Genomic DNA, 27,551 nt, shown 5'->3' with positions numbered 1-27,551 from the left:
TCAAAGTGCTTTTTACTTCTGCTTCTTTTTAGAATGGTTAAACTGCAGTTTTTTTTGTGAAGCCTGAATTGTACTACTTTGACATCTCTCATCCCCCTTCACAGCTAACTCCCCTAGCTGTCAAAGTGCTAAGGGTAATTTGAGCTACTACCTGCTGTGATTGACAGCTCACAGCAGGAGACTTGCCTCATACTGTTTCCTTGTTCTAGCCTTTACTTTCTGTAGTGGAAGGACCAGGGAGGTGGGACATCACAGCATGGTGGGTTTTCAGGATGGTCATGGTGATGTCAGTCTGGGGAGGGAATTGGCCAGAAAACTACCTGTATTCAGTGGTCTTGATTACATAAATTAATTGGAGACTTTTCCAGAGTGGAATAAAAGTTTTTTAAAAGTGAAACCACCACAGTACACTAAGATACTGTTCTAGTGAAGAGAAACAGTAAATTCAAAATATTTTAAATACTGTGTTGTTCTGTATTCATAGCAGGGACAAATAGGGAAAAAAGGACAGAGAAGTTGAGCATTTAGTAGAACCCCATTGTTGTCCTTTAAGGTGAAGCTAAATTAACACTAGCATATATTTCCCTGTAAAAAAGCAAATAAAACTAATAACAATAAAATTAAATGCTGCGAATCACCTGCAGTACTTAAGAGTTCTGTCTTTGTAACCATTTTTTCTTTTGTAGCTGCCCAGTCTTAATCTATGATTTCACCACCAGGTAGGCTCCACACCTCAGCCTACTGGGATGCTTTTTTCACTGAAGGACCTCAAACTGTACATCCAAGATGCAAATCAAACTAACACCTCTCCAGACAGATTCAGGATTCAGTTAACTATGTCATTCAAAACTGCTGTATATTAGCTCGGGTGGGAGATTAGCATAATGGTTAAGGTGTTTACCTTGCAGATACAAGGTGAGGGGTTTGATTCTCACATGGGGTAACTGGCTAGGCTTAAAATGGCCCACAATGGCAGATTGCCTAGTACTAATCTATGAATCTAAGTATAGCTGCTTTGTAAACAGTGATTTAACCTACAGCATGTTAAAGCTAAGATAAATACAGAAGTTATGTACTTACCATAACATTCCATATAAGTTGTTTATCTCGCCTTTATTCTCACTGATGGGTTCGGAGCCAATCCTCTGCTCCGACATGGCCAATAGCAAGCTCAAGGTTTGCCAGTAGCTCGAGACCAAGCCCCTTAACCCACAATGCACTGCTGGAATTACCTCAGATCTTGTTTGCTGCGAATAACAGTATATATACATATATATATATATATATATACATATATATATATATATATATATATATATATATATATATACACAAACAAACATATACATACTCTCTTATATATATAGCTACGAAGAACTCATAACCAGGATGGTACTAGCCTCAAATTCAACAGTCAGCCAGGAGGGGGAAGGAGGGAGGGACGTGAGAATAAAGGCGAGATAAACAACTCACATGGAACGTTATGGTAAGTACATAACTTCTATATGTGAAGTTGTTAAACCTTGCCAATTATTCTCACTGATGGGTAGCATCTCTAGCACCCTCAACCCTGGGTGGCTCATGGGAGTATGTTCTTCAGTACCGTAGAACCAAAGTAAGACCTGTCCCTTGAAGCCGTATCTACTTTGTAATGAGTTGTAAAGGTATGAGGCTTAGACCAAGTGGTTGCAGCGCAGATATTGTCAAGGGGCAATTTAGCTTGAAAAGCAGAAGAGGTAGAGATAGCTCTGGTAGAATGAGCTTTTGGTTTGTGCGTTAAAGGCATGCTCGCATTTTCATAAACAAAGGATATACAATCGGATAACCATTTAGATAAGGTTGGTTTAGCCACTGGATTGCCTTTTCTTGCTTCTGAGAAGGATACAAAAAGTTGGTCTGATTTCCTAATATCCTTAGTTCTGTCAAGATAAAATCTGAGCTGTCTGTGAACATCAAGTTTGTGCAGCATATATTCCAATTTGCTAGAGTGGTTGGAGAAAAAGACTGGCAGTTCAATGACCTGATTGATATTTGACTCAGAACAGACTTTAGGTAAAAATGAGGGGTTTGTTCTGAGAGATACTCTATCAGCATGGAAAATCATGTAGGGTGGTCCGATAGATAATGCTTGAAGTTCTGACACTCTGCGGGCAGACGTAATGGCTACAAGAAATATTGTTTTCCAAGATAAAAATTTTAGATCACAAGAAGATGCTGGTTCAAAAGGAGGAAGAATAATTTGAGATAGCATAAGGTTTAAATTCCAGTGAGAAAAGGGAGTTTTGATCGGAGGTCTCATATGAAAAACTCCTTTAAGGAAGGTTTTAGATAATTTATGGCTCATATTTGAGCCACCAAGACCAAAGTGAAAATTAGAGATAGCAGCTAACTGAACTCGAACTGTAGCAGCTGCTGCCCCTTCCATAAAAATTTTTGTCAAAAATTCCAAAATCGAAGAAAGCAAAGCTCGGAAAGGGTCAATGTTCTGCGCGTTGGCCCAAATTGAGAACCTTTTCCATTTACTGCCATATAATTTCCTGGTAGATGGCTTGTGAGAAGACAAGAGAATCTGTCTTGTATCTTCTGAAATTGAATGAAGCCTGGCAATTAGGGGAAGTGGATTAGCCAAGCAGTTAGTCTCAGGGACTGCAGTGAAGGATGAAGGTCCCCTGACAGGTGAGTCAGAAGGTCCGGAACTGGGTCCAGGATCCATGGATCTTCCAACAGATGATGGTGGAGAAACGGAAACCAAATTTGTCGAGGCCAGTAGGGGGTATGAGTATAACAGTCCTTCCTAGCGATTTTGCTTTCTGTAAAAATCTGGGTATTAATGGGAAGGGTGGAAATGCATAAAGGAGACCCGGGGGCCAATCGTGTAAAAGTGCATCTCTCGGGGGATAACCGGGAGGTGGTGGTACGGCAAAGTAGCTTCTGCATTCTGAATTGATGTGGCTGGCAAAAAGGTCGCAGCAAGGCTGGCCCCATTTGTGGAAAATCAATTCCACAACTTGTTGTTTGAGAGACCACTCGTGAGGGAGTAATATTGCCCTGCTTAGCTTGTCCGCTATCACGTTGGATTTCCCCGGGATGTGCATTGCTAGCAGAAAACGCTGGGACGACACAGCCCATTGCCAGACCCTGAGGGCTTCTTGACAAAGGGGGTAAAGACTTGGTTCCGCCCTGCTTGTTCATGTACCAGACTACTGACATGTTGTCGGTCTGAATTGCAATAGTCCCTAGAGGGAGAGAGTCCTGAAAGTATTGCAACGCCAGAAGTACCACTCTCAACTCTAGAACATTGATGTGCAGATGTGATTCTTGATCTGTCCATGTGCCTTGGGCAGTCTTTCCCTGAAAATGCCCCCCCCCCCACCCTATCAGGGAAGCGTCCGTGGTCACAGCGGCTACTGGGGGGGGGGGGGGCAAAGGGTCTTCCGATTGTGACATGAAGAGACGTCAACCACCACCGAAGGTCTCTCCTGCAAGAATCTGTGATAAGAATCATGTGGTGCATCGGTAGTTTCTGGTAAGACCACTGAGCGAAGAGGAGTCACTGAAGAATTCGCATATGCATCCTTGAGAGTGGTATAGCCAGGATTGCTGCCACCATCAAACCTAGTACCTTCAACACCTCCGCTGCTGTAGCTTTGTTCTTTGACACCAGTGAGCTGATGTTTTGGCGGAGAAGAGACTCTTTCGATAGGGAGACGTAGAGTGGTAGTTGAGGTGTCTAACTCTGCTCCTATAAAAACGGTATGCTGCGATGGCGATAAGGCAAACTTTTCGTAGTTGACTGTAATGCCTAATTGATGGCAGAGTGTCAGAGTGTAGTGTGTTGCCTGAGCCAATTGATGCCTGGTGGTAGCGGTGAGGAGCCAATCGTATAGGTATGGAAACACCTGGAATCCTAGACATCTCAGGTGAGCCGTGACCACTGCCATGCATTTGGTGAACACTCTGGGGGCTGTAGTGAGACCAAAGGGCAGGACTCGAAACTGGTAATGACTGGCTCCCAACCGGAAGCGCAGATGATCTCTGGAGCGTCTGTTCATCTTTATGTGATAGTATGCGTCCTTGAGATCTATAGAGCACATCCAATCGCCTTTCCCTAAGAAGGGAAGAATGGACTGAAGCATGACCATTCGGAACTTCTCTTTCTTTACGAACTAGTTGAGCCTGCCGAGGTCCAAGATAGGTCCCCAGTTCCCTGTTTTCTTTGGTACCAAAAAGAATCTTGAGTAAGTTCCGAATCCGACTTGGTCTGCTGGGACTGGTTGGATGACTCTTTTTCTAGCAATCTGTGGATCTCTACGATTGCTTGTTCCCTGAGATTGGGTGGAACATATGGGATTGTCTTTATTGGAATGGGAGGGGAAAAGAACTGTATGAAATATCCTCTGGAAATGATGCTTTGTACCCAAGTATCCGATGTTATGTTTAGCAAGGCTTCAGGGTACAAAGACAAGCGACCCCCGACTGCCTCCAGAGCAGAACAGCCGAGGGGCGCTGGTAGGACTGACCAGAGAACTGACCCCTGTCACCCTGTTGCGGACCCCCTCTGCCACGGGGACGGTGTCTTCCGTTATAACCCCCTCCTTTGCCTCTAGAGGGGGTTTCTCCACGTGTGTCCTGAAAGGCTGCCTGAGCTTTTCGGAACCACATTTTCCCTCCCCTAGGGCCCTTGGGGTAGGGCCGAGTAGGGGTCGAAAAATGGACTCCAACAGCAGATAAGGTCTTGCCTTCCTGCTCACACCTGGTTAAAATTTCCTTTACTTTGGGCCCAAACAGTGATGAACCATCGAATGGGGTATTAATAAAGGAAGACTTAAAGGGTACCGCAAAGGAACAGAGACGTATCCAGGCTTGTCTTTGAAGAGCAATGCCCGAACTAGCGGCTCTACTCGAACCATCAGCTGCATAGGATATGAGACGCATGGACGAGTTTTACCACTGAGGTTAGGGTAGCGAGCTAGGCGTTGACTTTGTCGGCCACTCCTGCAGCTACCGTACCCTGGAGAGTATCTCCTAGTTCTTTCAGGAGGTCTCTCTCTAGTCTTGTAAAATGGGTTAAGTAGTTCAGTGATCGCAGAGAAAAAGTCGCTGAACTAAACATGCACTTCCCATATCTATCCATAACCCTAGAATCTCTGTTAGGGGGATGGATAGAAGAGGATGTCTCAAATACTTCCTTTTTGATGGCTGCAGCTACCACCATGGCATCAACAGGCACTCCCTTTGTCAAAAATGGCTTGTCCACTGGGGCAGATATGAATTTATTGGGTCTACGAGGGACAGGTTCCATGGTCTCTGGCGACTCCCACGCCTTACGAGAGATCAGTTCCTTGAGCTCATCGTAAGGCAGAGACACAGGAGCTTGAGGGGAGAGGGAAAGCTGAACTGATGCTGACGTTATCTTTGGAGACAAAACTCTCCTCATAGCATCGAAGACACCATGGCTCCAACGAGAAGGAGTGGACGGACCCGAGAGTACCGTCCGATCCTCCTGCACCGAAACCCTGGGCCCTGAGCCTGAGGTAGGAGCTGAGCTCATCCACGCCGAAGCCCTGAGAGGAAGAGTCGGCACAGACAGGTCAGTTTGACTATCCTCCCCGGACCCGATGGGAGAGCGTCGGCTCCTAGACCACTCGGTTGGCGCTGAGGATATCCGAGTAGATGGAGCCGATAACACCAGTGCGGGTATTGGCTCCAAGGGTTCGACCACCATGGGTTAAATTTCCTTTGGCTCCGAGAGTCCAGTACAGCTCGGAGTAGGAGTAGACAAATCTGGTTCCATGGTCTTCGGTACTGACAAGCTGGTTGGGGCTGACAACAATTTGGCAAGTCCTGGTGCCTGTAAAAGCTTCTGCACTAGCCGGTCCATGTCCAAATCTGAAAGGCTGACTGAGGACTTAGCTGAGTGCACCAAAGGTGCTGATTGCAGCAGAGGTGAAGGAACTTCAGAGACCGGCTCCAATACTGAGAGCTGGCTCCGAATCAAAGGTACAGTCGGTTCAGATGACCGTGGAACTGATGACCCTCCTTCTGAAATCTTAGCCTTTTTTGAGACCTTATCTGAAGACTTGGATTTTAAGGATTTGGAGGACGTACTAGTACCCTCATGGCTACTCAAAACTTCAGAAAAAGATTGCTGTAGCAATCCCCTGTCTATAAGTTTCCTCCTTCTCTCCAAGAGGACTCTTGAAGAAAAGGAGTGGCAAATGCTGCAGGTGTCTTGGAGGTGTTTAACCCACAGGCAGTAGACACATTGAATGTGTCCGTCAGTGACGGACATTTTCTGCCTACAATCTGGGCATTTTTTGAATCCCAATTTAGGATGGGATTTCTCCTTATCATCTAACATCTTTAAAAGAAACAACATTAAACTGCAAAAAGGCCAATTAGTAAAGTCCTTAGTGACTGAAAGATCCACAAACAACTAAGCCCAATCCAGGTACTATCTATAACAGTATTATATATAAATATATATATATATATATATATATATATATATATATATATATACAAATATAGAGCTAAGAAGCCCACAGAAAAAAGCCTGATTATTATAAAGATTAATAGTAGAAAAAAGGGCTAAAGGCCCACACAACAAAGAAGCCAACAAGGCCCTAACTTTTAAACTATAACTATTTAACTATAGAGTAAATATAAAAAGACCTAATACTAACACACACTTTATTTTTTAAGCAAAAAAGAAAACTTTTTATAGACTTGCTGTTAATTTTTCCCAGAAAATGGTCCGAGCTAGCTGGATCACCGGGATCTCTCTTGCTGCGGCAAACTAGATCTGAGGTAATTCCAGCAGTGCATTGTGGGTTAAGGGGCTTGGTCTCGAGCTACTGGCAAACCTTGAGCTTGCTATCGGCCATGTCGGAGCCAAGGATCGGCTCCGAACCCATCAGTGAGAATAAACGGCAGGATTTAACAAATTCACATCAAGAGTTTTAATCTGCACAATGCATTTAAAGCTAATTAATTCAGACATCAGTGTGCACACACTTAGTGGAACCCCACCCCCAACTCCTATAACAATCTATTCTTAATGTACTTTAACACAAACATGTCTTTAACACCTATAGTCACCTAAATAAACAAATGAAATTGGCCAAAAACAGAGTTAAACGATATTATATAAAGTTGCCTTCCCTCATAGTACTAGTGTGATAATGTTAGAAATAGTATATGCTACAAAGTCAGCAAAGTATGCAGAAAGATATATGTAGCAAAGAAGTGTGATCAGTCTAGAAAAATCTGTTCGCATAACACCAAAGACATGCTGTAGGCTTAGAAAATATTAGTAACAAATGGCTATAATAATAGACGCTTGCTGAAATAGCAGGAGAAGCTAAATACATGAGAAGACTGAATTGTCAGAACTTATCTAACAAAGACATGGCAATCATGTCACAAGACTTCACCCTGGTCTTCTCAGAAACTTATAAGGAAATAGAAAACTGGTGAGGCCCACAACATTTTCAACTGGTGTGGTCCACATTGTGCTAAGAATACTTCAGGAGGATTTATCAGAAGAAACAATCCATAAACACAGACTGTACAAAAACAGCTGTTTGACTGGACACGACCATGAGCTGAGAGACGTTTGAAGAAGTGCAGTGAATGTGTCAGTAATTCATGTCTGATGCCCACCACTGCTACCAATAAGTGATGGGCACCAATATGTGTCATCCCCATGCTGGACTAGTAATCAAGGAGTCTGAATCCTCACCAGTGACAGTGGAGAAGGATGAGCACTTAAAATAAAAATGGATACACTCAGTACTTCCAAATGCAGACCTCTCTGTATCAAGCACAATTTCCCTTAAGAGCACACAGGGAACACACTCAGCCCAGGGTCTGGATGTCTCTACATCTGTCTCCCTCCAGAACCCCAATAAGACTCCTCACTGGTACATCTGTAGGGTTAGGTTATCAGCAGAGTGTCCAAACCAAGTCCTCCAGCACCCTCCCTGTAAACCCAGTGCTTTGTGACTCTGCCCCAAGTAGATGACACACAAACCCTGACAGATTTGATTTTTCACACACAAGAACACGGGAAAAGCAGGTACAAATGTACCTGCTGTGCACCCCTTTCTGCCCAGAGTATAAGATAGTTATCACTTGCCACCAGACACTTCACAATCAGCTACTCTAAGGCCCTTAACAAAGGGTGCCCAATTATACTGTGCAATATTAATACTAATACAAATGGTAGAAGTTCACCAAGATGGCTAGGCCTTCTGGAGTGGCCAACACAGTGTCACTAAATAAATAGAAGTACTCTCAAAGGTTGGATACTCTCTACAAGAACCAGCCACAAAAAGAATTAAATAGATTAAATAATAAAAGTATATGAAACACTAAATATATATTCACAGTAAACCACATAGTTCAAATCACAGAAAATATTGAAAACACTGATGAACAGACTCATACAAAAAGAAAAACAATCTAAACTAAGCTTCACTATATTCCTGACAATCTAAGAGAATAGCACTGTTCCTTAATAACTTGCTTGGGCAAGACAAGATGAAATACATGAGCAGTCCTTCTAGTCAGTCTCCCAAACAGAATACTCTACATCCGAGATTACTCCCTGTAACATGTTACATACAAGATGACTTGTAGAATGACCTCATCTGGTCACCTGACTCTAGGTTCCCAAAATATCTCCTTTTGAAGTTTGAGACAGGACTTTAAGAGACTGCAACAATACACATTTAGAGCTTTTATGGCAGTGCCTGGATGCCTCCCCACTTTTCACTGAGCTGATGAACAAAGGCTCTGTCCCAGACCCATCGTCTCCGGTCTTACTCAGCACTGTGGGGTACCAAGCAATGATTTAACAGCTCATTTACATTTTCCTTAAAATAAGCCAGCTGGTTAACTATTGCTGTGCCTGTGTCCTCTATTAAAACACATACATTTAATTCAGATACCATAATACATGTACATTTTTCTTCATTTCAGCAGAGTGCACTGTTGATACATTTTAACAATCAACACAAGCAGAACTCACAAATACATTTTCAGCAGAAGTACCTGTACAGATCAGTATGATATACTAATGACAGAGAATTATTTCCAAAATTTCAGCTAGCTGTGTTGGCACAAGTCATACATCCATTGCCCTACTTCTCCCTGACATGGCTGGTAGTACCTCCTGTCATATTATTATTATAGTTATTATTGACAGTTATTATTACTACTATTATGACAGCAACCAAGTAGAGCAGAACCAGCTTGAATTTCACACTGATGGGGGTAGGGATGTGAATTTAATGTGTATGGAAACAGACTGCCTACCGTGCTTGGAATACTTTTGAATACTTCGCAATTCTGTATAACATTTCAAATTATATATTTTTTATTATTTTTTTTGACTTAGGATTAGTTTAGGTTCTCTACTTCTACTACCATTATGTGATCTGATTACTATACATTGATTAACTAGATATATATGGATTGAAAAACTTCCACACAGACAAGTTTCTTAAACGGTTTTGTTTTTGGACCCACTATACTTGTTTAGTGGGTTGTTTGACGCTTCGGGGATACCATGGAGATTACGTCTATTTTCACATTAAAATACAATACAATAACCAGAGCATAAGTTTCAGCCTCTACCCACTTTTCTTATATTAATTTCAAGTCAAACTCACTGCAGTGCTGCCTGTTGCAGTTAACTTCGGTACATCTTAACAACCTAGCAGCTTGCATTATTTCCTTTAGTTATAAGAACCTGTCCTGCCTCCGGCCTTGCTGCATATTGTTTTCCTGGTACTTACTCCACAATGGGAAAACCCTCTCAGTTTCCCTACCCCCAATTTCCACCCACCTCCACTACATTTAAACTTGTACCTCTGTTAAAACCAAAGAATACACCCTAAATTTTAAAAAATAGTCACTCCTAACCTTTAATAGCATATGCAACAAACTCAGATTTTCATGCTTGGACAATACAAACCAGATATCCTAGTCACAACAGAGACCTGGTTAAATCCTGAAATAAAAGATGCTGATACACTACCCCCTTGTTATAACATCAGGCTGGAGAGAGCACACAAAAAGCTAGTGGAATAGCTATAATCTTTCCAAAAAACCTCACAGTAACTTCCTATACAGACACAATCCCAAAATTTGGAAAAGCAGAAATCCTAATCTCATTCTTAAAACTTAATATAGCCAAGAACAACAGCATTGCTGTGCAATATATGCCCCAAAACAGAACAGTGCAATACTTTTAAACATATTATCCTGGACAGCAAATGCAATCAGAAATTAAATTGTCCTCCTGGGTGATGTAAACATGGCTGAGTTTGCAGATAAAGACTGCCAATCAACAGCATGAACCTCTCTGGATTCACTCAACTTATTAATGCAACAACAAAATATGGAAAAAAATAACTCCCAACAAGCTATCCTGGATTGGATTCTGGTTACCAACCCATCTAATATTACCTCAACAGGTACCTTCACAGATGCACTAAGTGACCACTTACTAGCTTATACCCACAGGAATATTACACAACCAACAAAGGAAAATAAGCTCAAAACTACCTGTACTCTACAATTTCTGCAGAGTCTTTCACTGAAGCTCTGAAAGTTAACTGATCCATCCTAGAGAGACTCTCCTTAAATGATGCAGTAAGATACTTCTGAGGCATTTCTAAACGTTAACACCTTAGCCTCACAGTGCACAAAAAGTAGATCCATCATGCTCCATGGCTTATGAACCAATGCAAACTCCTTATTAAAGACACAGACAAAGCATGGATTAACTGGCAAAAGGTCAAAAATCTGCAACTATTCAGACAGCAACTAAACCAAGTCAAGATAAGTCTTATTATATTTGCTTACAAGACAGCCACAAAAACCCTAAAAAAATTCTGGTCCTGCATACCCTCTCCACATCACTCCAGGTACAAAAATGATTTCTATCCATACATGGACACTCCTCCTTTTCAGTTACCTGTTTCAACAGATACTTCATAGAATGCATAACCAACTTAACCTCAAACTCACTTAACACAACTCCTTCCATGCAGCTAACTTTCCCCACCTTAGACCCTAGTACATCTTCACAAAACTCACCTGACTGCAACCTCTTCAATACACAGACTTCATCCACCCTTTCTTTCAACCAGCTTCTACAACTCTCATAAAAAAAGCTTTTGCACAAACTAAAACCTTGTTCTTCAGCTGACAACTTTCCACCTGAATATCTAAATATAGTTGCAAATGCAATACCATACCCAATCAGCATTCTTACTAACAGATCAATTACAGAATCCTGTGTCCTTATCTTTTGGAAAATGGCACATATCCCTTTACTTCAAGGAGGTAATTCCACTGATATTACAAGTTTCCATTCATTAGCCCTCCCTACTCCCCCTCTAAAATCCTTGAAAATTGTATTCATCACCAATTTCTCCACTACTGCTTACAAAATATGCTAATCACCAAAACGCAACATGGATTTCGGCTAGATCATAGTCCTTCCACTATCATTTAGACACCATCAATAAAACTTAAAGCTCTAATAAACTTGCATCTGCAAAATTTCTAGATCTATCAAAAGCCTTTGACATGGTCTCTCATAGTAAACTCCTCAATCAACTTTCCACCTGTGTCTATCATCTCCATCTATTCAATGGATCTTCAGCTACCTTGCCAATAGGCAACAAGCTGTAAAATGGCAAGGATCCATCTCTGCATACCTTCCCCTTCCACAGGAGTCCTGAAAAGATCCATCCGTGGCCCTGTACTAAATATTTATCATTAATCTACTACATTCATCTTGTGAAGCACCCTGATTCACTATGCAGATGACTATCACCATCCGCTCATTATGTACCTTAACTCACTTCTTAGAAATCACTCAACAAGCTGTCATCTCCAGAGAAACCTGGCTTGCAAAAGCACAACTCTTACTAACCTCTCCCCACAAAAAACAAACTAACTACAAAACTCACACCCCTAACAAAGCATCTTTCAAAATCTTTTTGGTAAATGGCACTGAAATTGAATTAGTTCACTACACCAAACTAGTTATAGACGATAATCTTAAATTTGACCTCCACATTCAATAAAAAAACATCAAAATTAGGCACGCTATGCTGAAACATTTTTCTGAACACAACCACAAAAGTTATTCTAGCCAAAACCTACCTTCTACCATCTCTAACTCCATGGAGCCCTAAACAATTTACAATCATGCATAAAAAACCTGAAAGCTGCTACAGCAAAATTGCCAAGTTTATTAATTCAACCTCCTTTACCATCACTGTAAAGCTCTGCATAGCCTTAGCTGTGTCTGGAACTCTACCACCACCTCTCCTACATTCAATTTATAACAATACATAAAAAAAATCACACCAATCTCTTACCCTTTTAATCAACATACATTTCCCCTAAAAGAACTCTCATATCAGAAGACAAACAACTTCTCACCATAAATAAACCCCCCAAAAATCCCCTGGACAAACCCTATACTTGTACTTGGTAGAAAAAAAGGAACTCCCTACCTCTATGTCTAACCTACCCACATTTAAATGCTCCCCAAAACAATACTTAACAAAATCATGGACCTGCTCCTGAGCCAGTCCTGGGTGAACTTGCACACCACACTTTACTCACCCCGCTTCAACCCAAGTCACATCTCACAGCCCTCTCCAGCCTCCTACTCCACTCCTTTCTTTTGTTTTTCCCACTACCTTACCATATCCACTTTCCCTCTGTAGAACTTTGCTCTGCCTCTTTCTCTTTCCTCCCTACTCACCTAAGATACCTGAAGACACCCTACCATGCACTCTTCTTATAATCTCCTTTTCTCTCCAACCTTGCTTCCTTCTATAATATAAACACACACTCTCGTAATAAGACATCACTCAATTTCTCCTCAGTGTCTGTAAATATGTAATCTCTAATATCTCTTTTTATATATCTTATTAGAATTATCTCAGGTTTCATTTAAAACATACTAATCTATGTAACAAATATTACTACTGAGTTTTTTCTCATGTTTTCTTCAAGTCATGTTATTGTTTTGCACTATGAAAAAAGAAGTTATGTACTCACCATAATGTTCCATGTTTGTAGTCCATCTCGCCCTTCATTCTTGCACATGGTTCGGAGCCAATCCTCAGCTCCGACTCGGCCTTTTTACAAGCTCAAAGTCTTCTAGTTGGCTCATGGCAAGGTAGGTATCCCATGGTGCACCAGTACAATCTCCAGATCTTGTCTGCTGCAAACCTAACAGAAATAATAACAAACCATATAGAAAGAACCCAACAATAAAAGGTCTCCAGTGAATAATAACAATATTTTTCTGTCTCCAGATACTTCCAGGATGGGGGTAGGAGGGTGGGTCCATAAGAATGAAAGGCGAGATGGACTACAAATATGGAACGTTATGGTGAGTACATAACTTCTTTATGTTCTGTAGTCTTATCTCGTCTTCATTCTTGCACATGGGACAGCTTCCCTAGCACCTTATTCTCAGGTGGCTGAAGGAAAAATACTCCTGAGTACCATGGAACCAAAGGATGCTCTACCCCTGGAGGTCAAATCCAATTTGTAATGAGTAATAAATGCGTGAGGGATTGCCCAAGTTGCTGCTGCACAGATATTATCAAGTAGGACCCTGGCTTGAAAGGCTGCAGAGGTAGACTGAGATCTCGTAGAATGAGCCTTAATTTTGAAAGGTAAAGGCTTACCATCAGAAGTGTAAATGTAAGCTATACAGGTAGAGATCCAATTAGAGAGGGTCACTTTGGAAACTGGTAGACCTAATCTGGAGTCGGAGAAGGAAATAAATAATTGGTCTGACTTCCTGAATTCCTTAGTCTGGTGCAAATAAAAACGTAATTGTCTACGAACATCCAACTGATGAAACCTGTATTCTGTTGCGTTGGAATGATTAGGGAAGAACACAGGAAGTTCTATGGATTGGTTCAAAGTGTTATGGGAACAGACCTTGGGGACAAAGGATGGATTAGTACGATGAGATACTCTATTTGTGAAATATCAGATAAGGGGGTTTGAAGGCGATGAATGAAAAGGCTCAAAGAGCGGAGACGTTAATTTGGATAGCACAAAATTCAAGTCCCATGAAGCAACCGGTTCCTGAAAAGGGGGGGGGGGGGGTCTTAAAGTGGCAGCTTTAAGGAAGGTCTTGCACAACCTATGTGACATCAGATTAGAATCTTGTAGACCTAAATGAAAATTAGAAATCGCTGCCAATTGAACCCTGATTGTGGCAGCCACAGATCCCTGGTGGAAAAGTTCAGAAAAAAATTCCCAAACCACCGGAATAGAAGCAGTATAAGGGTCAACATTCTTTTCCTCAGTCCAGATAGAGAATCTCCTCCATTTACTAGAATATAATTTCCTAGTGGAGGGTTTATGAGAAGACGTAAGGATACGAGTCATGGAGGGTGAGAGGTCGTGAAGTCTGACTAGAGATGCAACTGGAGCAGCCAAAATGTCAAATTGAGGGTGTGTAGGGTGGGGTGAAGCGAGCCTGACATGTGCGTCAAGAGATCTGGCACTGGATCCAGAATCCATGGATCGTCTAAGAAGGTGAGGCCCGAGAAAGGGGAACCAAATCTGTCAAGGCCAGTAAGGGGTAATGAGGATCAGTTTGCTTCCCAGCTGTTTTGCTTTCTGAATTACCTTGTATATGAGAGGAAAGGGAGGGAAAGCATAAAGGAGACCCAGAGGCCAATCGTGAACAAGTGCGTCTCTCGGTGACTCCCCGGAAGGGAGGATGAGGGAGAAATAGCTGCTGCATTTGGCATTGATTGGGCTGACAATGAAATCGCAGCAAGGCTGTCCCCATCTGCAGAAAATCTGCTTCGCTATTTCCTGCTTCAGAGACCACTCATGAGGTATTAAAACTGCCCGGCTGAGTTTGTTGGCTATCACGTTGGTTGTCTCTGGGATGTGAATCGCAACCAAAAAGAGCTGGAAAGACATTGCCCATTTCCAAACTCGAATGGCCTCTCAACAGTGGGTATGATTTCGTTCCGCCTTGTTTGTTGATATACCATACTACCGACATGTTGTCTGACTGTAATGTAATCGTCCCAAGAGAAAGGAGGTCGTGAAGTGCTTGCAACGCCAAGAGCACCACTCTCATCTCTAGAACACTGATATGCAGGTGAGCCTTGTGATCTTGTCATGTGCCTTGGACAGTCCTGCCTAGATAATACCCCCCACCCTATCTGTGAGGCATCTGCGGTCACAGTGGCAACAGGTTGTTGAGGGACAAATGGAGTTCCCGTGGTTAACTGATTGGGTTGAATCCACCAAATGAGGTCCTTCTTGCAAGAGTCTGTTAACAGAATATGATGAGTTAAGGAAAGTTGTTGGAAGGACCACTGGGACGACAGGAGCCATTGAAGAATCAGCATGTGTAGTCTGGCTAGCGGCACTAGTTGTATGGTAGAAGCCATGGTCCCTAGAAGTTTCACAACAGATTTGACCTTGACTTTTCGGAGGGGGAGAAGACGGTGAATTTAAAGAACCAGATTATGTGCCCATTCTACTGGAAGACAAGCCAACATGGCTACCGTGTCTATTTCTGCACCTATAAAAATCACAAATTGAGACATGGCAATAAGGCAGATTTTTCCCAACTGATAGTAATCCTCAACTGGGCACAGAGTTGAATAGTAGCGTCCATGGTCTGAAGAAGTAGATGCTTGGTGGGGCCGGTCAGAAGCCAGTCATCCAGATACGGCAACACCTGGAATCCTTGATGTCTCAGGTGAGCTGTCACTACTGTCATACACACTTGGTGAACACCCTGGGGGCTGTGGTGAGACCAAAGGGCAGAGCACGAAACTGGTAGTGACTGGCTCCCAGCCGGAAGCGTAGATGACTCCTCGACGCCCTGGCCATTTTTATGTGGTAGTAAGCATTTTGGGGGTCTATTAAGCACATCCAAGTGTCTTTCCCTAGTAAAGGGAGTATAGACTGCAGTGTCACCATCCAGAACTTGTTCTTCTTTACGGATTTGTTTAATATGCTGAGGTCCAAGATGGGCGTCCAGTCCCCTGTACATTTTGGCACTAAAGAATCTGGAGTAAGTTCTGAATCCTATTTGGTCTGCGGGGACAGTTTGGATGACTCTTTTTGCTAGTAACTTGTTGACCTCCACAGTTGCTTGATCCCTGTGATTGGGTGGAACATCCGGGATCCTCTTGGGAACATGAGGTGGCAGAGAAAAGGGTATGGAATAACCTCTGGTGATGATTCTTTGTACCCATCTGTCTTGAGTGATACTTAGCCAGGCTTCCAGATGCAAAGAAATGCGACCCCCGACCAGCTCCAGAAAAGCAGAGCTGGGCCCCACATCAGGAGCACTGGTAGGGCTGGCCCCAAAATGAATCATGGCCTCCCTGGTTTTGCAGTCCGCCCTTGCCTTTAGGGCAACGTCTACCATTTCCTCATCCTGGAAAAACCTCTGGGACTTCTTGAACCACATTTCAACACCTCTCTGACCCTTGGGATACGGTCTACAGGGGACAGTAAAACGTACTCCCAAGGCAGTGTGTGTTTTTCCCTTCTTGCTCACATTGGGTGAGTGTGTCCTTTGCCTTTGGTCCAAACAATGAAGAACTGTCAAAGGGGGTGTTGGTAAAGGTAGACTTGAATGGTTCTGCAGAATTACACAAGCGCATCCAGGAATGCTGCCTTAAGGAAATTCCTGAACCAGCTGCTCTGCTCGCTCCATTGGCTGCATAAGAGATGAGCATCATGGACGAGTTGACAATAGAATTAAAGGTGGACAACTGGGCAGACACCTTCTCAGAAACTCCGTCAGTGGATGTACCTTGTAGAGTCTCTCCTAACTCCTTAAGGAGATCTCTCTGAAGCCTCGTGAAGTGTGTAAGGTAGTTCAACGATCTAAGAGTAAATGCTGCTGACGAAAAGATACGCTTCCCGTATCTGTCCATCATTCGAGATTCTTTATTCGGTGGATGGACAGAAGAATTAGTCTCTGCTAGCTCCTCCTTAGTGGTCGCCGCCACCACCATGGCATCTACGGGAACACCCTTTGACAAAAATTCCTTCTCCTTGGGAGCTGACAGAAATTTATTTGGTCTCCTGGGGACTGGCTCCATGGCATCAGGAGTATCCCACACCTTCCGACTAACGTGCTCCAATAGTTCGTCGAAGGGTGGAGACACCGAAGATGCTGAAGGTTGAGACCCGAAAGCCTTCAGGTACACCGACTCCTCATTAGAAGGGGTGACAGTGGGCCAGCCGCACCTCTGCTAAGGCTCTCCAAGATGTCTACCAAGGAGATATCAGAGGACGACTTGGGGGACCCTTCTGACTCCTCAAGGTCGGTGTACTGGATGTCTACATGCTTCCTCTTGCATGTCCTCTTCTGTGGGGGCTCCTCGGAAGGATATTCCAGGGAGGTCTCGGAAGAATGGGGGCCACCAGCTGGTGGCTCCTGAGGCTGTGGGTCTCTGCGATCCAGAGAGGGAGTAGGTGCTGAGACAGAAGTAGGTGCCCTAGGGGGAAGAGTGTTGGCACCCCCCGTAGGAGATGATAATCGGGACAGCACACTCCTCATCATCTCGAATGCCAACCTCTCTGGCTCTGAAGACCTCCCCGGCTCCGAGGAGATCGAGGATGCCATCGGTTCCAGAGCCATCGGCTCTGAGACAGATGGAGGGTCCAAGCTCACCCGATGCACTGAGAGGAAGGCTCAGAACCAAAGAGGTTTGGTTCCAGGCATCCCTGTTGCGGCTGATCGGGGAGCTTCAGCTCCTAGACACCACGGACGGCACTGAGTATGTCGGAGCGGAACTCTACTCCGAAACAAACTCAGGGGGAGCTGGAACCGAGGGTTCCACCAGCGGTATTGAACACTCCGGCTCTGAAAGTTCAGCATGGCTCAGAGGAGGAATCACAGAAGGGGTAACTGACTCAAGTGGCCCCAGAACCGACTGGGTTGGAGCCAACAACATTTTAGGTAAGGCAGATGACTTCAAGAGTTTCAGCACTACTCTCTCCACATCATTTTCCGATAAGCTCCTGGAAGATCTGGAAGACAGCGTGGAAGAATGGGATCTCTGTAATATGGGTGACCTTAATGTAGGGGAGACCAGTAAGGGATCTGTAGACCGGCTCCGATGTCAATTATCAGTGGTCAGCTCCGAACTACCTCGTGCCAACACTGTAGCAACAGTAGTAGTACCCTTGATCGGCTCCGAACTCAGTGGAGCCGAGGAGGCAGCAGGTTTTTCAGATTTAGAAATTTTGAGAGGCAGCTCCGATGCACCAGCTGGCGCCGAGGAGGGCCTCTTAGAAGATTTAGATTTCTCCTTTTTCGATCCATGAGACTTAGAAGAGGAGGAAGAGCTAGCCAGATCTTTCTCAAAAGATGGCTTAAGGAGACCTTTTAATACAAGTTTATTTTTTCTCTCTTGCAATACCCTGGCACTAAATGAGTGACAAGTGGATGGCCCCAAGACAGTATATGCAGTTACTGTGGCCATCCGTTATAGACATCTTCTGTGAACATTTCACACACTTTTTAAAGCCAGATGGCTTATGATCCTTGACCTCCTTAGACATCTCACAGAAGATTGCCAATCAGACACACAGAGAAGAAAAGGGAAAGTGGGAGGACTAGGTCCTCTAACTTAAATGGGCCTAGCCCTTAAAGTACCAGCAACGACACAACCACAAGGACTAGGTCATCTAACTTAAATGGGCCTAGCCCTGGTAGAGAAAGAAGGGAGAAAACCTAGGTCATTTAACTAAAACGGACCTAGAAAGGATCAGAAAGACAATAACAGTGTTGCGCACACACACCAGAGAAGAAATACAATCTCTAATAATTCAAATAAAGAGAATGGAGGTCAAAAAACCAAGTTCTAACTGCAATTACAAATAAGCGGAGTGCTCCGCAAGCAAAAACTATTTATTTTAATCTAAGCAAACAGAGAAAGCTTGTCTAAATTTTGAACTAATGCACACACAGTCTAAACTACGAGCAAAGGCGTCTACAACCACTAATATCAACAATATCTGAACTAGGGATATATAAATATACAAAACAAAACAACCCTAGTGAATCAACTAACTGGCACACAGGATACCAATGAGAACGATAAGCCAACAGCCAACTGTTCTCAGAAATACTTAACACATGAAGAACTCTAGTAACTGCTAAACTAACTACAAAAACGACACTAACAGCTATATGAAGCTAGCTAAATATGAAAAACAGCAGAATTTAAGGTGATGAACAGACACTAAAAGAGCTTCATTCAATATATAAATGGCACCACACGTTTCCTGTCTTTCACAGGGAAATGGTCACTACACGAAATTGAATTTTTGGATGTCATACTACTGAAAGAAGGCAACACTGTACAAACACAGTTATTCAGAAAAGAATGTAGAAGAAATTCTTTGTTACATCGCATTAGTATGTACCCCCACATATTTATCGCAATATAGTAAAGGGTCAAGCACTTAGGGTCTCTAGACTTACCACAGATGAGACTAGGTTTCAGGGAACCATAGAGACCTTATCTAATGAATTCAAAGAGAGAGGGCATACGTCAGAAGGAGTTTGCATCAGGAAGAGGTTGTAGATAGGAGAGTAAGTGGAAAACCCTACATATACAGAGGTAGACAGAAAGATCATCAAAATGAAAGAAGAGCCTTGTTCAGGCCACAACAGCCAGTGATACCGTATACAAATAATAAGATGATCAGGGAGATCTTCCACAGAAACTGGAATATTCTCACAACAGATGATGATATACTGCGACTTGTAGGGGATAAACCAAGATTCACTTACAAGAATACAAAATCACTCAAACGACTATTATGTTATGAGAGAAATAATAAATTGGTGTTAACATCCGATAGAAAAGGGACCTATGCTTGTAGGACATGTAACCAGTGCAGTTACATGTCCAATAGCAATAGTTTTGTCTACCCTGACAGTGGAAGATCGTATAATTTTTCAATTTATGCAGACTGCAAGTCACCGGATTAAATATATCTAGCGGTCTTCACAAAATGTAGTCATTTTTATGTAGGAAAGACAAATAGGACCCTTCGATAAAGAGTTAGAGAAAGTACAGTTTTGTACCTACCATAAATGTAGATGTTCGAGTGTTCACACTGCTGCAGTCATCACACTTGGGTTATCCTGCCGTCAGGCGGTCCCGCAGTCAGCCAGAGTTCCAAAGTCTTGGTCCGGCGTCGGTTGCTGTCACTTCTTCCCTGACGTCAGTGCGCCAGGGGTATATAAGAGGCATCCGACGCCATTTTCTTCAGTTTTTCTTGTCCCAGATGTCAGGTGCCCCCAAGTAGGTAGGCAATACATATTGCTAATAAAACATATAAAAGGAATAAAAGGAATACCTTCAGTTACAAGCAAATACACCACAAAGATTGTACAGGATAGAAAGGTAAAGAAACATTCAGCTAGGTCAGAGGGGATGGAGGGAGGGTAACCTGGACTGCAGCAGTGTGAACACTCGAACATTTACATTTATGGTAGGTACAAAAATGTACTATGTTCGCGTTACACTGCTGCAGTCATCGCACTTGGGTTGAATCCCAAAGTTAAGGATGGGCGGTGGAACTAAACAGGGTTTGGAGAAGCTAGTAGGCCCTGCAGAACTGCAGTGGCAAAGCCAGCTCTGGTTTTAGAGTATAGAGGTAAGTGATGGTGCTTGGTGAAGGTGTGCACTGAACTCCAAGTTGCAGCCTTTAAAATATCCTTGGTTGGTACCCCTCTGAGGAAGGCTGTTGATGTTGCTGTAGCCCTGGTGGAATGGGGTCTAATGTTACCAGGTACAGGTTTCCCATGGTGTGTGTAGCAGAAACGGATACAATGTCCTATCCATTTTGAAATGGTCTGTTTTGAGATAGCCTTTCCTTGTGATCCTGCAGCATAGGATACAAAGAGCTGGTCAGATTTTCTGAAAGCCTTAGTCTTATCCAAGTAATAACATAATTGCCTGTGAATGTCCAAAGAGTGTAGGAGCCTTTCTCCTTTGTTCTGGGGGTTTGGATAGAAGGTGGGCAAATGAATGGTTTGGTTTAGGGCCACACTGGATACCACCTTTGGCATAAAGGAAGGGTTAGTTCGTAAAGCGACTCTGTCTTGATGAAAAATGATGAAAGGCTCCACTGCCATTAGGGCCTGTAGCTCTGAGACTCTTCGTGCTGAAGTTATTGCTAGCAGCAGGGCAGTTTTCCATGATAGAAACTGTAAATCAGCTGTAAAAGCTGGTTCAAAGGGCGGTAGTGTAAGTTTTTCCAAAACAAAGTTGAGATCCCAAGTTGGTGTTGGTGCTCTCCGGGGTGGTCTTATGTTCTTAGCCCCTCTGAGGTACTGTTTTAGTAATGGATGTGAAAATATAGGAGGATACGTGTTGTATTGAGCTGAAACAGCTGAGACGTGGATCTTAGATGAAAAAGAAAGTCCTTTGTGCAACATCTCAGTTAAATATTGTAGAATCTGAGGAATATTTGGGACAAGGGGATTCTGGCCTTTAGCCTGGTTCCAGGCGCAGAATCTTTTCCATTTGTCTGAATAGGTTTTCCTGGTGCTGGGCCTCCTGGCCTCCAGAATGACATCCATAACAGCTTTAGAGAGAAGTGTTGACTGGTTGTTTAGGTAATTTGCCATGCAGCCAGATTTAAAGTCTTGAGCTGGCTGTGTAGAATCTGATTGTTTTGCTGATTGAGCAGGTGAGGAATTTGAGGTAAAATCCATGGTGGGCCTTGAGCCATGTTCCTTAGTACTGGATACCAGTGTTGGCGTGGCCAGTCTGGAGCAATGAGTATCATTTGTGGCCTCTCTAATCTGGCTTTCAGCAGCACCTTTGCCAGAAGAGGCAGTGGAGGAAAGGCATACACTGTTAATGCTTTTCAACTGAATGAGAGGGCGTCCACTTTCCAAGCTAGTGTGTGGTATGTCCTTGTGCAAAATTTCCGTAGTTGGTAGTTTTGGGGGGATGCAAACAGATCTATGTCTGGGCTCCCCCATTTTTGAGATATCATTGCGAATACTTGTGGATCTAGTTTCCACTCGCGAGGATCTATGATGTTTCTGCTTAGATCGTCTGCCAATGTGTTTTTTTTTTCCTGGCAGGAATTGTGCTTGTAGGTGAACTTGGTAGGTCAGTGCTGTGTTCCACAAGGTCATTGCTTGCCTGCATAGGGGGTAGGAATGTGTGCCCCCTTGCTTGTTTATGTACCACATCACTGTGGTGTTGTCCGTCTTTATTAGTAGTTGTCCTGGATGTAGGAGGTCCTTGAAAGCTGTTAGGGCATTTTGTACAGCTAGCATCTCTTTTTGATTGTTATGTAGGTGCTTTTGATCTGCAGACCATTTGCCCTGAATACACTGTCCTGCCATGTGTGCTCCCCAGGCATAATCCGATGCATCCGTTGTTATAGTTTGCCTGACTGCGGGTAAGGTAAAAGGTTGACCCCTTGTTGAGGTGACATGCCTGAGCCCACCATAGAAACTCCTGTTGAAGGCAGGGAATGAGTGGTATTATTGTTTCCAAGCTGTGGCTGTATTGATTCCATACGCTTTTCAGGTACCATTGTAATTTCCTCATATGCAGTTTTCATATGGTATTAGTAATATGCAAGATGCCATGAATCCCAAGGCCTGCACAGAATTTTTCTTGCAGGGAGTTGGGTCTTTGTTGCCATCATTTTGAAGTATTGAGTCAGTTGTCCTTGCTTGTCTGGCGTGAGATAAGGCATCTGGGCCGTTGTATTTAAGCTGGCACCCAGGAATATTATGTCTTGTGAGGGCACTAGTTTTGACTTCTTTTTGTTTACTGTGTACCCTAGGCAACTTAATAGGTTTTTGACAAACGCCAGATGCTTTAAAAGAATGTCCTTGCTTTCTGCTTGAATAAGGCAGTCGTCCAGGTATGGATATATTTGAATTCCTCTTTGTCTGCAGTATGCAATTACTGGTGCCAGGCATTTTGTGAAGACTCTGGGCGCAGTAGATAAGCCAAAGGGCAGTGCAGAGAATTGGTAATGGGTTAAACCTGCTATAAATCGGAGGTATCTTCTGCAATTTTGTCTGAAAGGGACATGCAGGTATGCCTCCTTGAGGTCCAACGTTACTAGCCAAGCCTTCTTGCCCAGCATGGGAAGAAGTTGCTGTAGTGTTAGCATCTTGAATTTGGGTACCTCGAGATATGTGTTTAGAATTGAGAGGTTCAGAATGGGTCTCCAAGCTTTGTCCTTTCAGGGAACTAGAAAGAGTCTTGAGTAAAATCCTTGTCCTTGCCCCTGCGTAGGAACCTGCTGGATGGCTCTCCTGTCCATTAGAGCTGTAATTTGTTTTTGACCCTCTGCCCATTGATTTGGTGGCAGGTTTGGCATTCCTTTTATCCTTGGTAAAGTGTGAAAGTGGAATCTGTATCCTTGAGATACAATATTTAGGACCCATTTGTCTTTTGTGATGATGCGCCAGTTGTCTGCAAAAAGAGTTAGCTTTCCTAACAAGGGAGCTGCCAAGAGGGATTTGCTTGGCAGTCTGAGGGGTAAGTCATTGTGTTTGTCTTCTGGTAGTTTGAGACCTGTCTTCTCCTCCTTTCTGGGTTGTGGCACCCCATTGTCGAGACTTGTAAGAGCCTTGTGACTGGCCTCTGCCCCTTGGGCGTCTGTATTTGCCCCTCTGTGGTCTGTCAGTAGCTGGAAAGGACCAGTTTTTGGTTGGCCAATTTCTGCTGAAACAAGGGGGTTGAACCTGTAAAAAATCCTTGACCGTCTGCATAGATTTTGCCTTATCCTCCATTTTCTTTAAAACCTCTTCTGCTTTTACACCAAATAAAACATCCTGCTGTAAAGGTGCATCCAATAACTTTACTTTTACATGATCGGGTAAAGTTTGTTCTTTTAACCAAGCATGCCTACACGTATGACAAACCCTGTCACTGCTGCTCTACAAGAAGCTTCCAATCAATCAAATCCACATTGCAAAGTATGTTTTCCCACTTGTTCAGCTGCACGCAACAAATCTTGCATTTCCTTGTTATCAGGCTGCCCTGTGTGTGAGATCATTTTTTGTTTTAATTGAGACATCAAATATTGTTGATATTTCAGCATGTGAAACTGGCAATTTAAGGCCCTCATAGCTAGAGTAGCTGAGGTATATATTTTCTTTCCCCATCTGTCTAGTGCTCTAGAATCCCTTTCAGAGGGTACAGGATTTTTAGCAATAGAGGCCTTAACCCCTTTGGGACCCTGGGAAATGGTTTCTGGGTCAGCAACAGGGCTTTTATATAGGAATTTGTGTGAGTCAGGGACTCTGTAGTATCTGTCTGGTTTGGCTGGTGTAGGAGGTAGTGAATCTGGGTTAAGGCTAGATTCTGAATAAACATCATCCACAATGTCTAACACTGGTGGAATAGCAAGTGGTCTGTGCTGGGGTAGTAAAAGGAACTCTCGGAGCCTTTTCTTAGAATCAGAGTAATCCTGGCCTTCCCAGTGGAAATGTTCCCTCATGGTATGTAAATTTTCCCCAAAAGAGTAGTCTTCTGGGGGAGATGCTGAAGGAATAGACTCTTCAGCATCAGAGTCTTAATAAGGGGGAAAAGAATATTCCTGTTTCTCAGAAGAATCTGAGGAAATTGAAACCTGGTCAGAGGAAGCGTAGTCCTCCTCCTGTCTAGGCCTTTTATCAGGAGGAGGATGGGAACCCCTGATTAGGGTAATTAAGTCTTCAGCCATCTTATGCATCTATTTCTTAGGCATGGGGCCTTGTACTGGAGACTGCTGTACAGTCTTCTTTGCTTTTAAAGGAGTTTTCAGCTTTGCATATGATTTAATAGTGAGTGTAGTTGGTCTGAAGACACCTTCTGCAACTGAAGGCGTTTCAACTGCGCCGGAATCTCCTTCAGCCATGGAGTCGGAAGGGCCTAAAGATAAAGGTTGTGGAGGCCTAGCAATCTCCTCTTGGGAATTGGATGCCGCTTGGGGTTCTGAATCAGTGGTCGTCAGGGGCTGCGTAGGCGCCTCACTGAAAACCGGAGAACCGGCGACTGGCCTAGCAGAGGCCTCGGAGTCTGGTTTGGGTCTCGGCTGCCTGTCCTTATCTTTGCGTTTTTTTATGCATTCCGGTCGTCGGTTGCTCTGACGGCATGGTATAATTCAATTTCCTACCAAAATAATGTCGGGCGAAATCAAACAGACGTTTTATAGTTCGTTTGTTAAACCTAGCACAAAACCGACAACCTGTGACGTCGTGGTCTGGGCCTAGGCAAGGAATACAATAAGAATGAAAGTCCTTATGAGGTATTTGCTTCCCACAAGAAATGCAGTTGTTAACTTTTTCTGACATCGGACTGAGGCAAGAAAAGGTTCCCCAACGGGGTACTTAGCTTTATTGAAGACTTTGGTCTGAAATTCTATTTGAAAATCTCAGGAGTCGGCCGACCGGCACTTGCGAACTGCTTCTGCTTCGGGCACCGCGCGGCAAGAAAGACTGAAGAAAATGGCGTTGGATGCCTCTTATATACCCCTGGCGCACTGACGTCAGGGAAGAAGCGACAGCAACCGACACCGGACCAAGACTTTGGAACTCTAGTCGACTGCGGGACCGCCTGACGGCAGGATAACCCAAGTGTGATGACTGCAGCAATGTAACACGATGAACATCATGTCTATGCTATAAACAGGGAAGATGACAGCAATGCCCTACCTAGATATGTTATAAAGGAAGGGAGTACACATGGTTTTAAATTTACTGTGATTGAGTTTGTATATAAGAACATTAGGCTAGGTGATCATAGAAACTACACTGAACAAAGAGAGACAAGGTGGATCATGAGGCTACAAGCAGATAGACTATTTGGTTTGAATGATAGGGTGTCCATGAAACCGTTCTCGATAGCAAGGGACAAGCATTAACATTGTTTATAAGCTATTAGTCTAGCATTTTTCAGGATGGCTCACGAATCTATTAATAAACAACATATATATTTGATATATTTTATATTTTTATAGTATACATTTATACATAAGCATATGTTGTTTTAAATAGTGGAACATATAGTTTGAGATATGTATATATGTTTTAAGCTGCATGAGGTTGAAGCATCTATTATATATTAAATATTTGTTTTTATTATAAAGAATCACAGAGGTCTTGAACATGAATTTCAGCCAGAAATTTTGTAATCAATTTTGTTAATCAATTAAGCACAGATGTCATCAATTAAGGTTCAATAATGATTGACTAATGAAGTAACAGCAAAGGTATTTAAATGTAGAAATGGCTTAGCTTTTTTAACAGTCTGATGAAGCATTCGAGAGAATGCGAAACCGCTTACTGAATGTTTTATTGTTTTTGTTCTTTAGTTCAGTGTGTTTAATAAAAGGTCAAGCTTCTTATTGTCGTGTTGTGCCTCAAGAAAAGGTTATTTGGATTTTGGAACTACATTTTGCTCGAGGCACTTTACCCTTTGTTGTTAATTCATTTTGCTTAAAGATTAAGATCTGTGCAAGTAGAAAAATTATGGCTGGATGTGGTGGACAAGCAAGGAAGCAAGCTTTAAGCAATTTGTATGCTAATGTTACAGCAAGTCACATGTCACCACAGGACAGCTGCCATACCTGAACATGAGAACTTCCAAGAAATATGTGAAATTCTGATTGGAGTAAAGGATGAACTCAAAAACAGGATCCATCACCTGTGTTTGGGGCTGGGAAGATGAAGTCTCTAAATATGCCCACATGATAAGAAGCAAGCCATCTACATCATTACATTGTGCAATAATACAAATGTACAAGCTATAGTGCACCAGCAGATAATCCAGTGTAGAACACAATCTAAATTTCTCTGCACCAAGTGCATATATAAAAGGATGATTTAGTCCTGACGTTATCTATAAAATTACCTCCAAGAAGTCAACAATCAGAGTTGCTGAAATATCGACAACAGGTTCCAAGTTCAGCATCTGAGCTAGCCATCTCCAGCCATTGTTTAGTCCATGTGGATGAAACTGCAAAAGAACAGAAAGAGTAAAAAGTTAAATTTTACATTTTCTACAATGGAATAAATATGACAATGACAAAAGCAGTACTGGGAACACTACTGTCTTGCAACAATCTTATCAATGCTGTTTGACAACCAAATAAACTCAAGTAGTCAAAACCAAAGAAAAGTGAACCACAAACACCAATATACTTCCAGGTTGCTTTTTTTTTTTGGTCCTCTTGGACCTCGTGTTTACTGGCCCGGCTCTTAACCAATATCACTGCTGGGTCCTACCAGCCATTTTCCAACCACCATTTTCCCTATGGCTGGTTGTGGATTCTGAGGGTGTCCTGGGGGCTCGGCTTATCTGTGCTTCCATCTGGGTTTTTAATACCTACCTACTTGCTTTTCCCATCACCATGCTCATTTGGTAACATCTGAGGGCAACTCCTCTGTTTGAACCATACCTCCCCCTTATGGAGTGTATAAACCAGTGCCCTTCTGCTTTGGATGGGCATATCTAACC

At 43.0% G+C, this 27,551-nt stretch overlaps 1 protein-coding gene across 1 annotated transcript in view; it reads right to left on the bottom strand.

Moving 5' to 3' along the window:
• GLE1 (GLE1 RNA export mediator) overlaps positions 1 to 27,551 on the bottom strand; it is a 1,828,321-nt gene that overhangs the window by 433,236 nt on the left and 1,367,534 nt on the right. Inside the window, exon 13 of the mRNA XM_044058440.1 lies at positions 26,946 to 27,050. Within this exon, the coding sequence (XP_043914375.1) occupies positions 26,946 to 27,050 (105 nt within the window). The remainder of the gene's footprint in view (positions 1 to 26,945; positions 27,051 to 27,551) is intronic.

Source organism: Protopterus annectens, chromosome 16.part0 (assembly GCF_019279795.1).
Source record: "Protopterus annectens isolate FY-2018-M chromosome 16.part0, PAN1.0, whole genome shotgun sequence".
NCBI lineage: Eukaryota > Metazoa > Chordata > Ceratodontiformes > Protopteridae > Protopterus > Protopterus annectens.
This window is presented reverse-complemented; position numbering and strand designations above follow the sequence as displayed.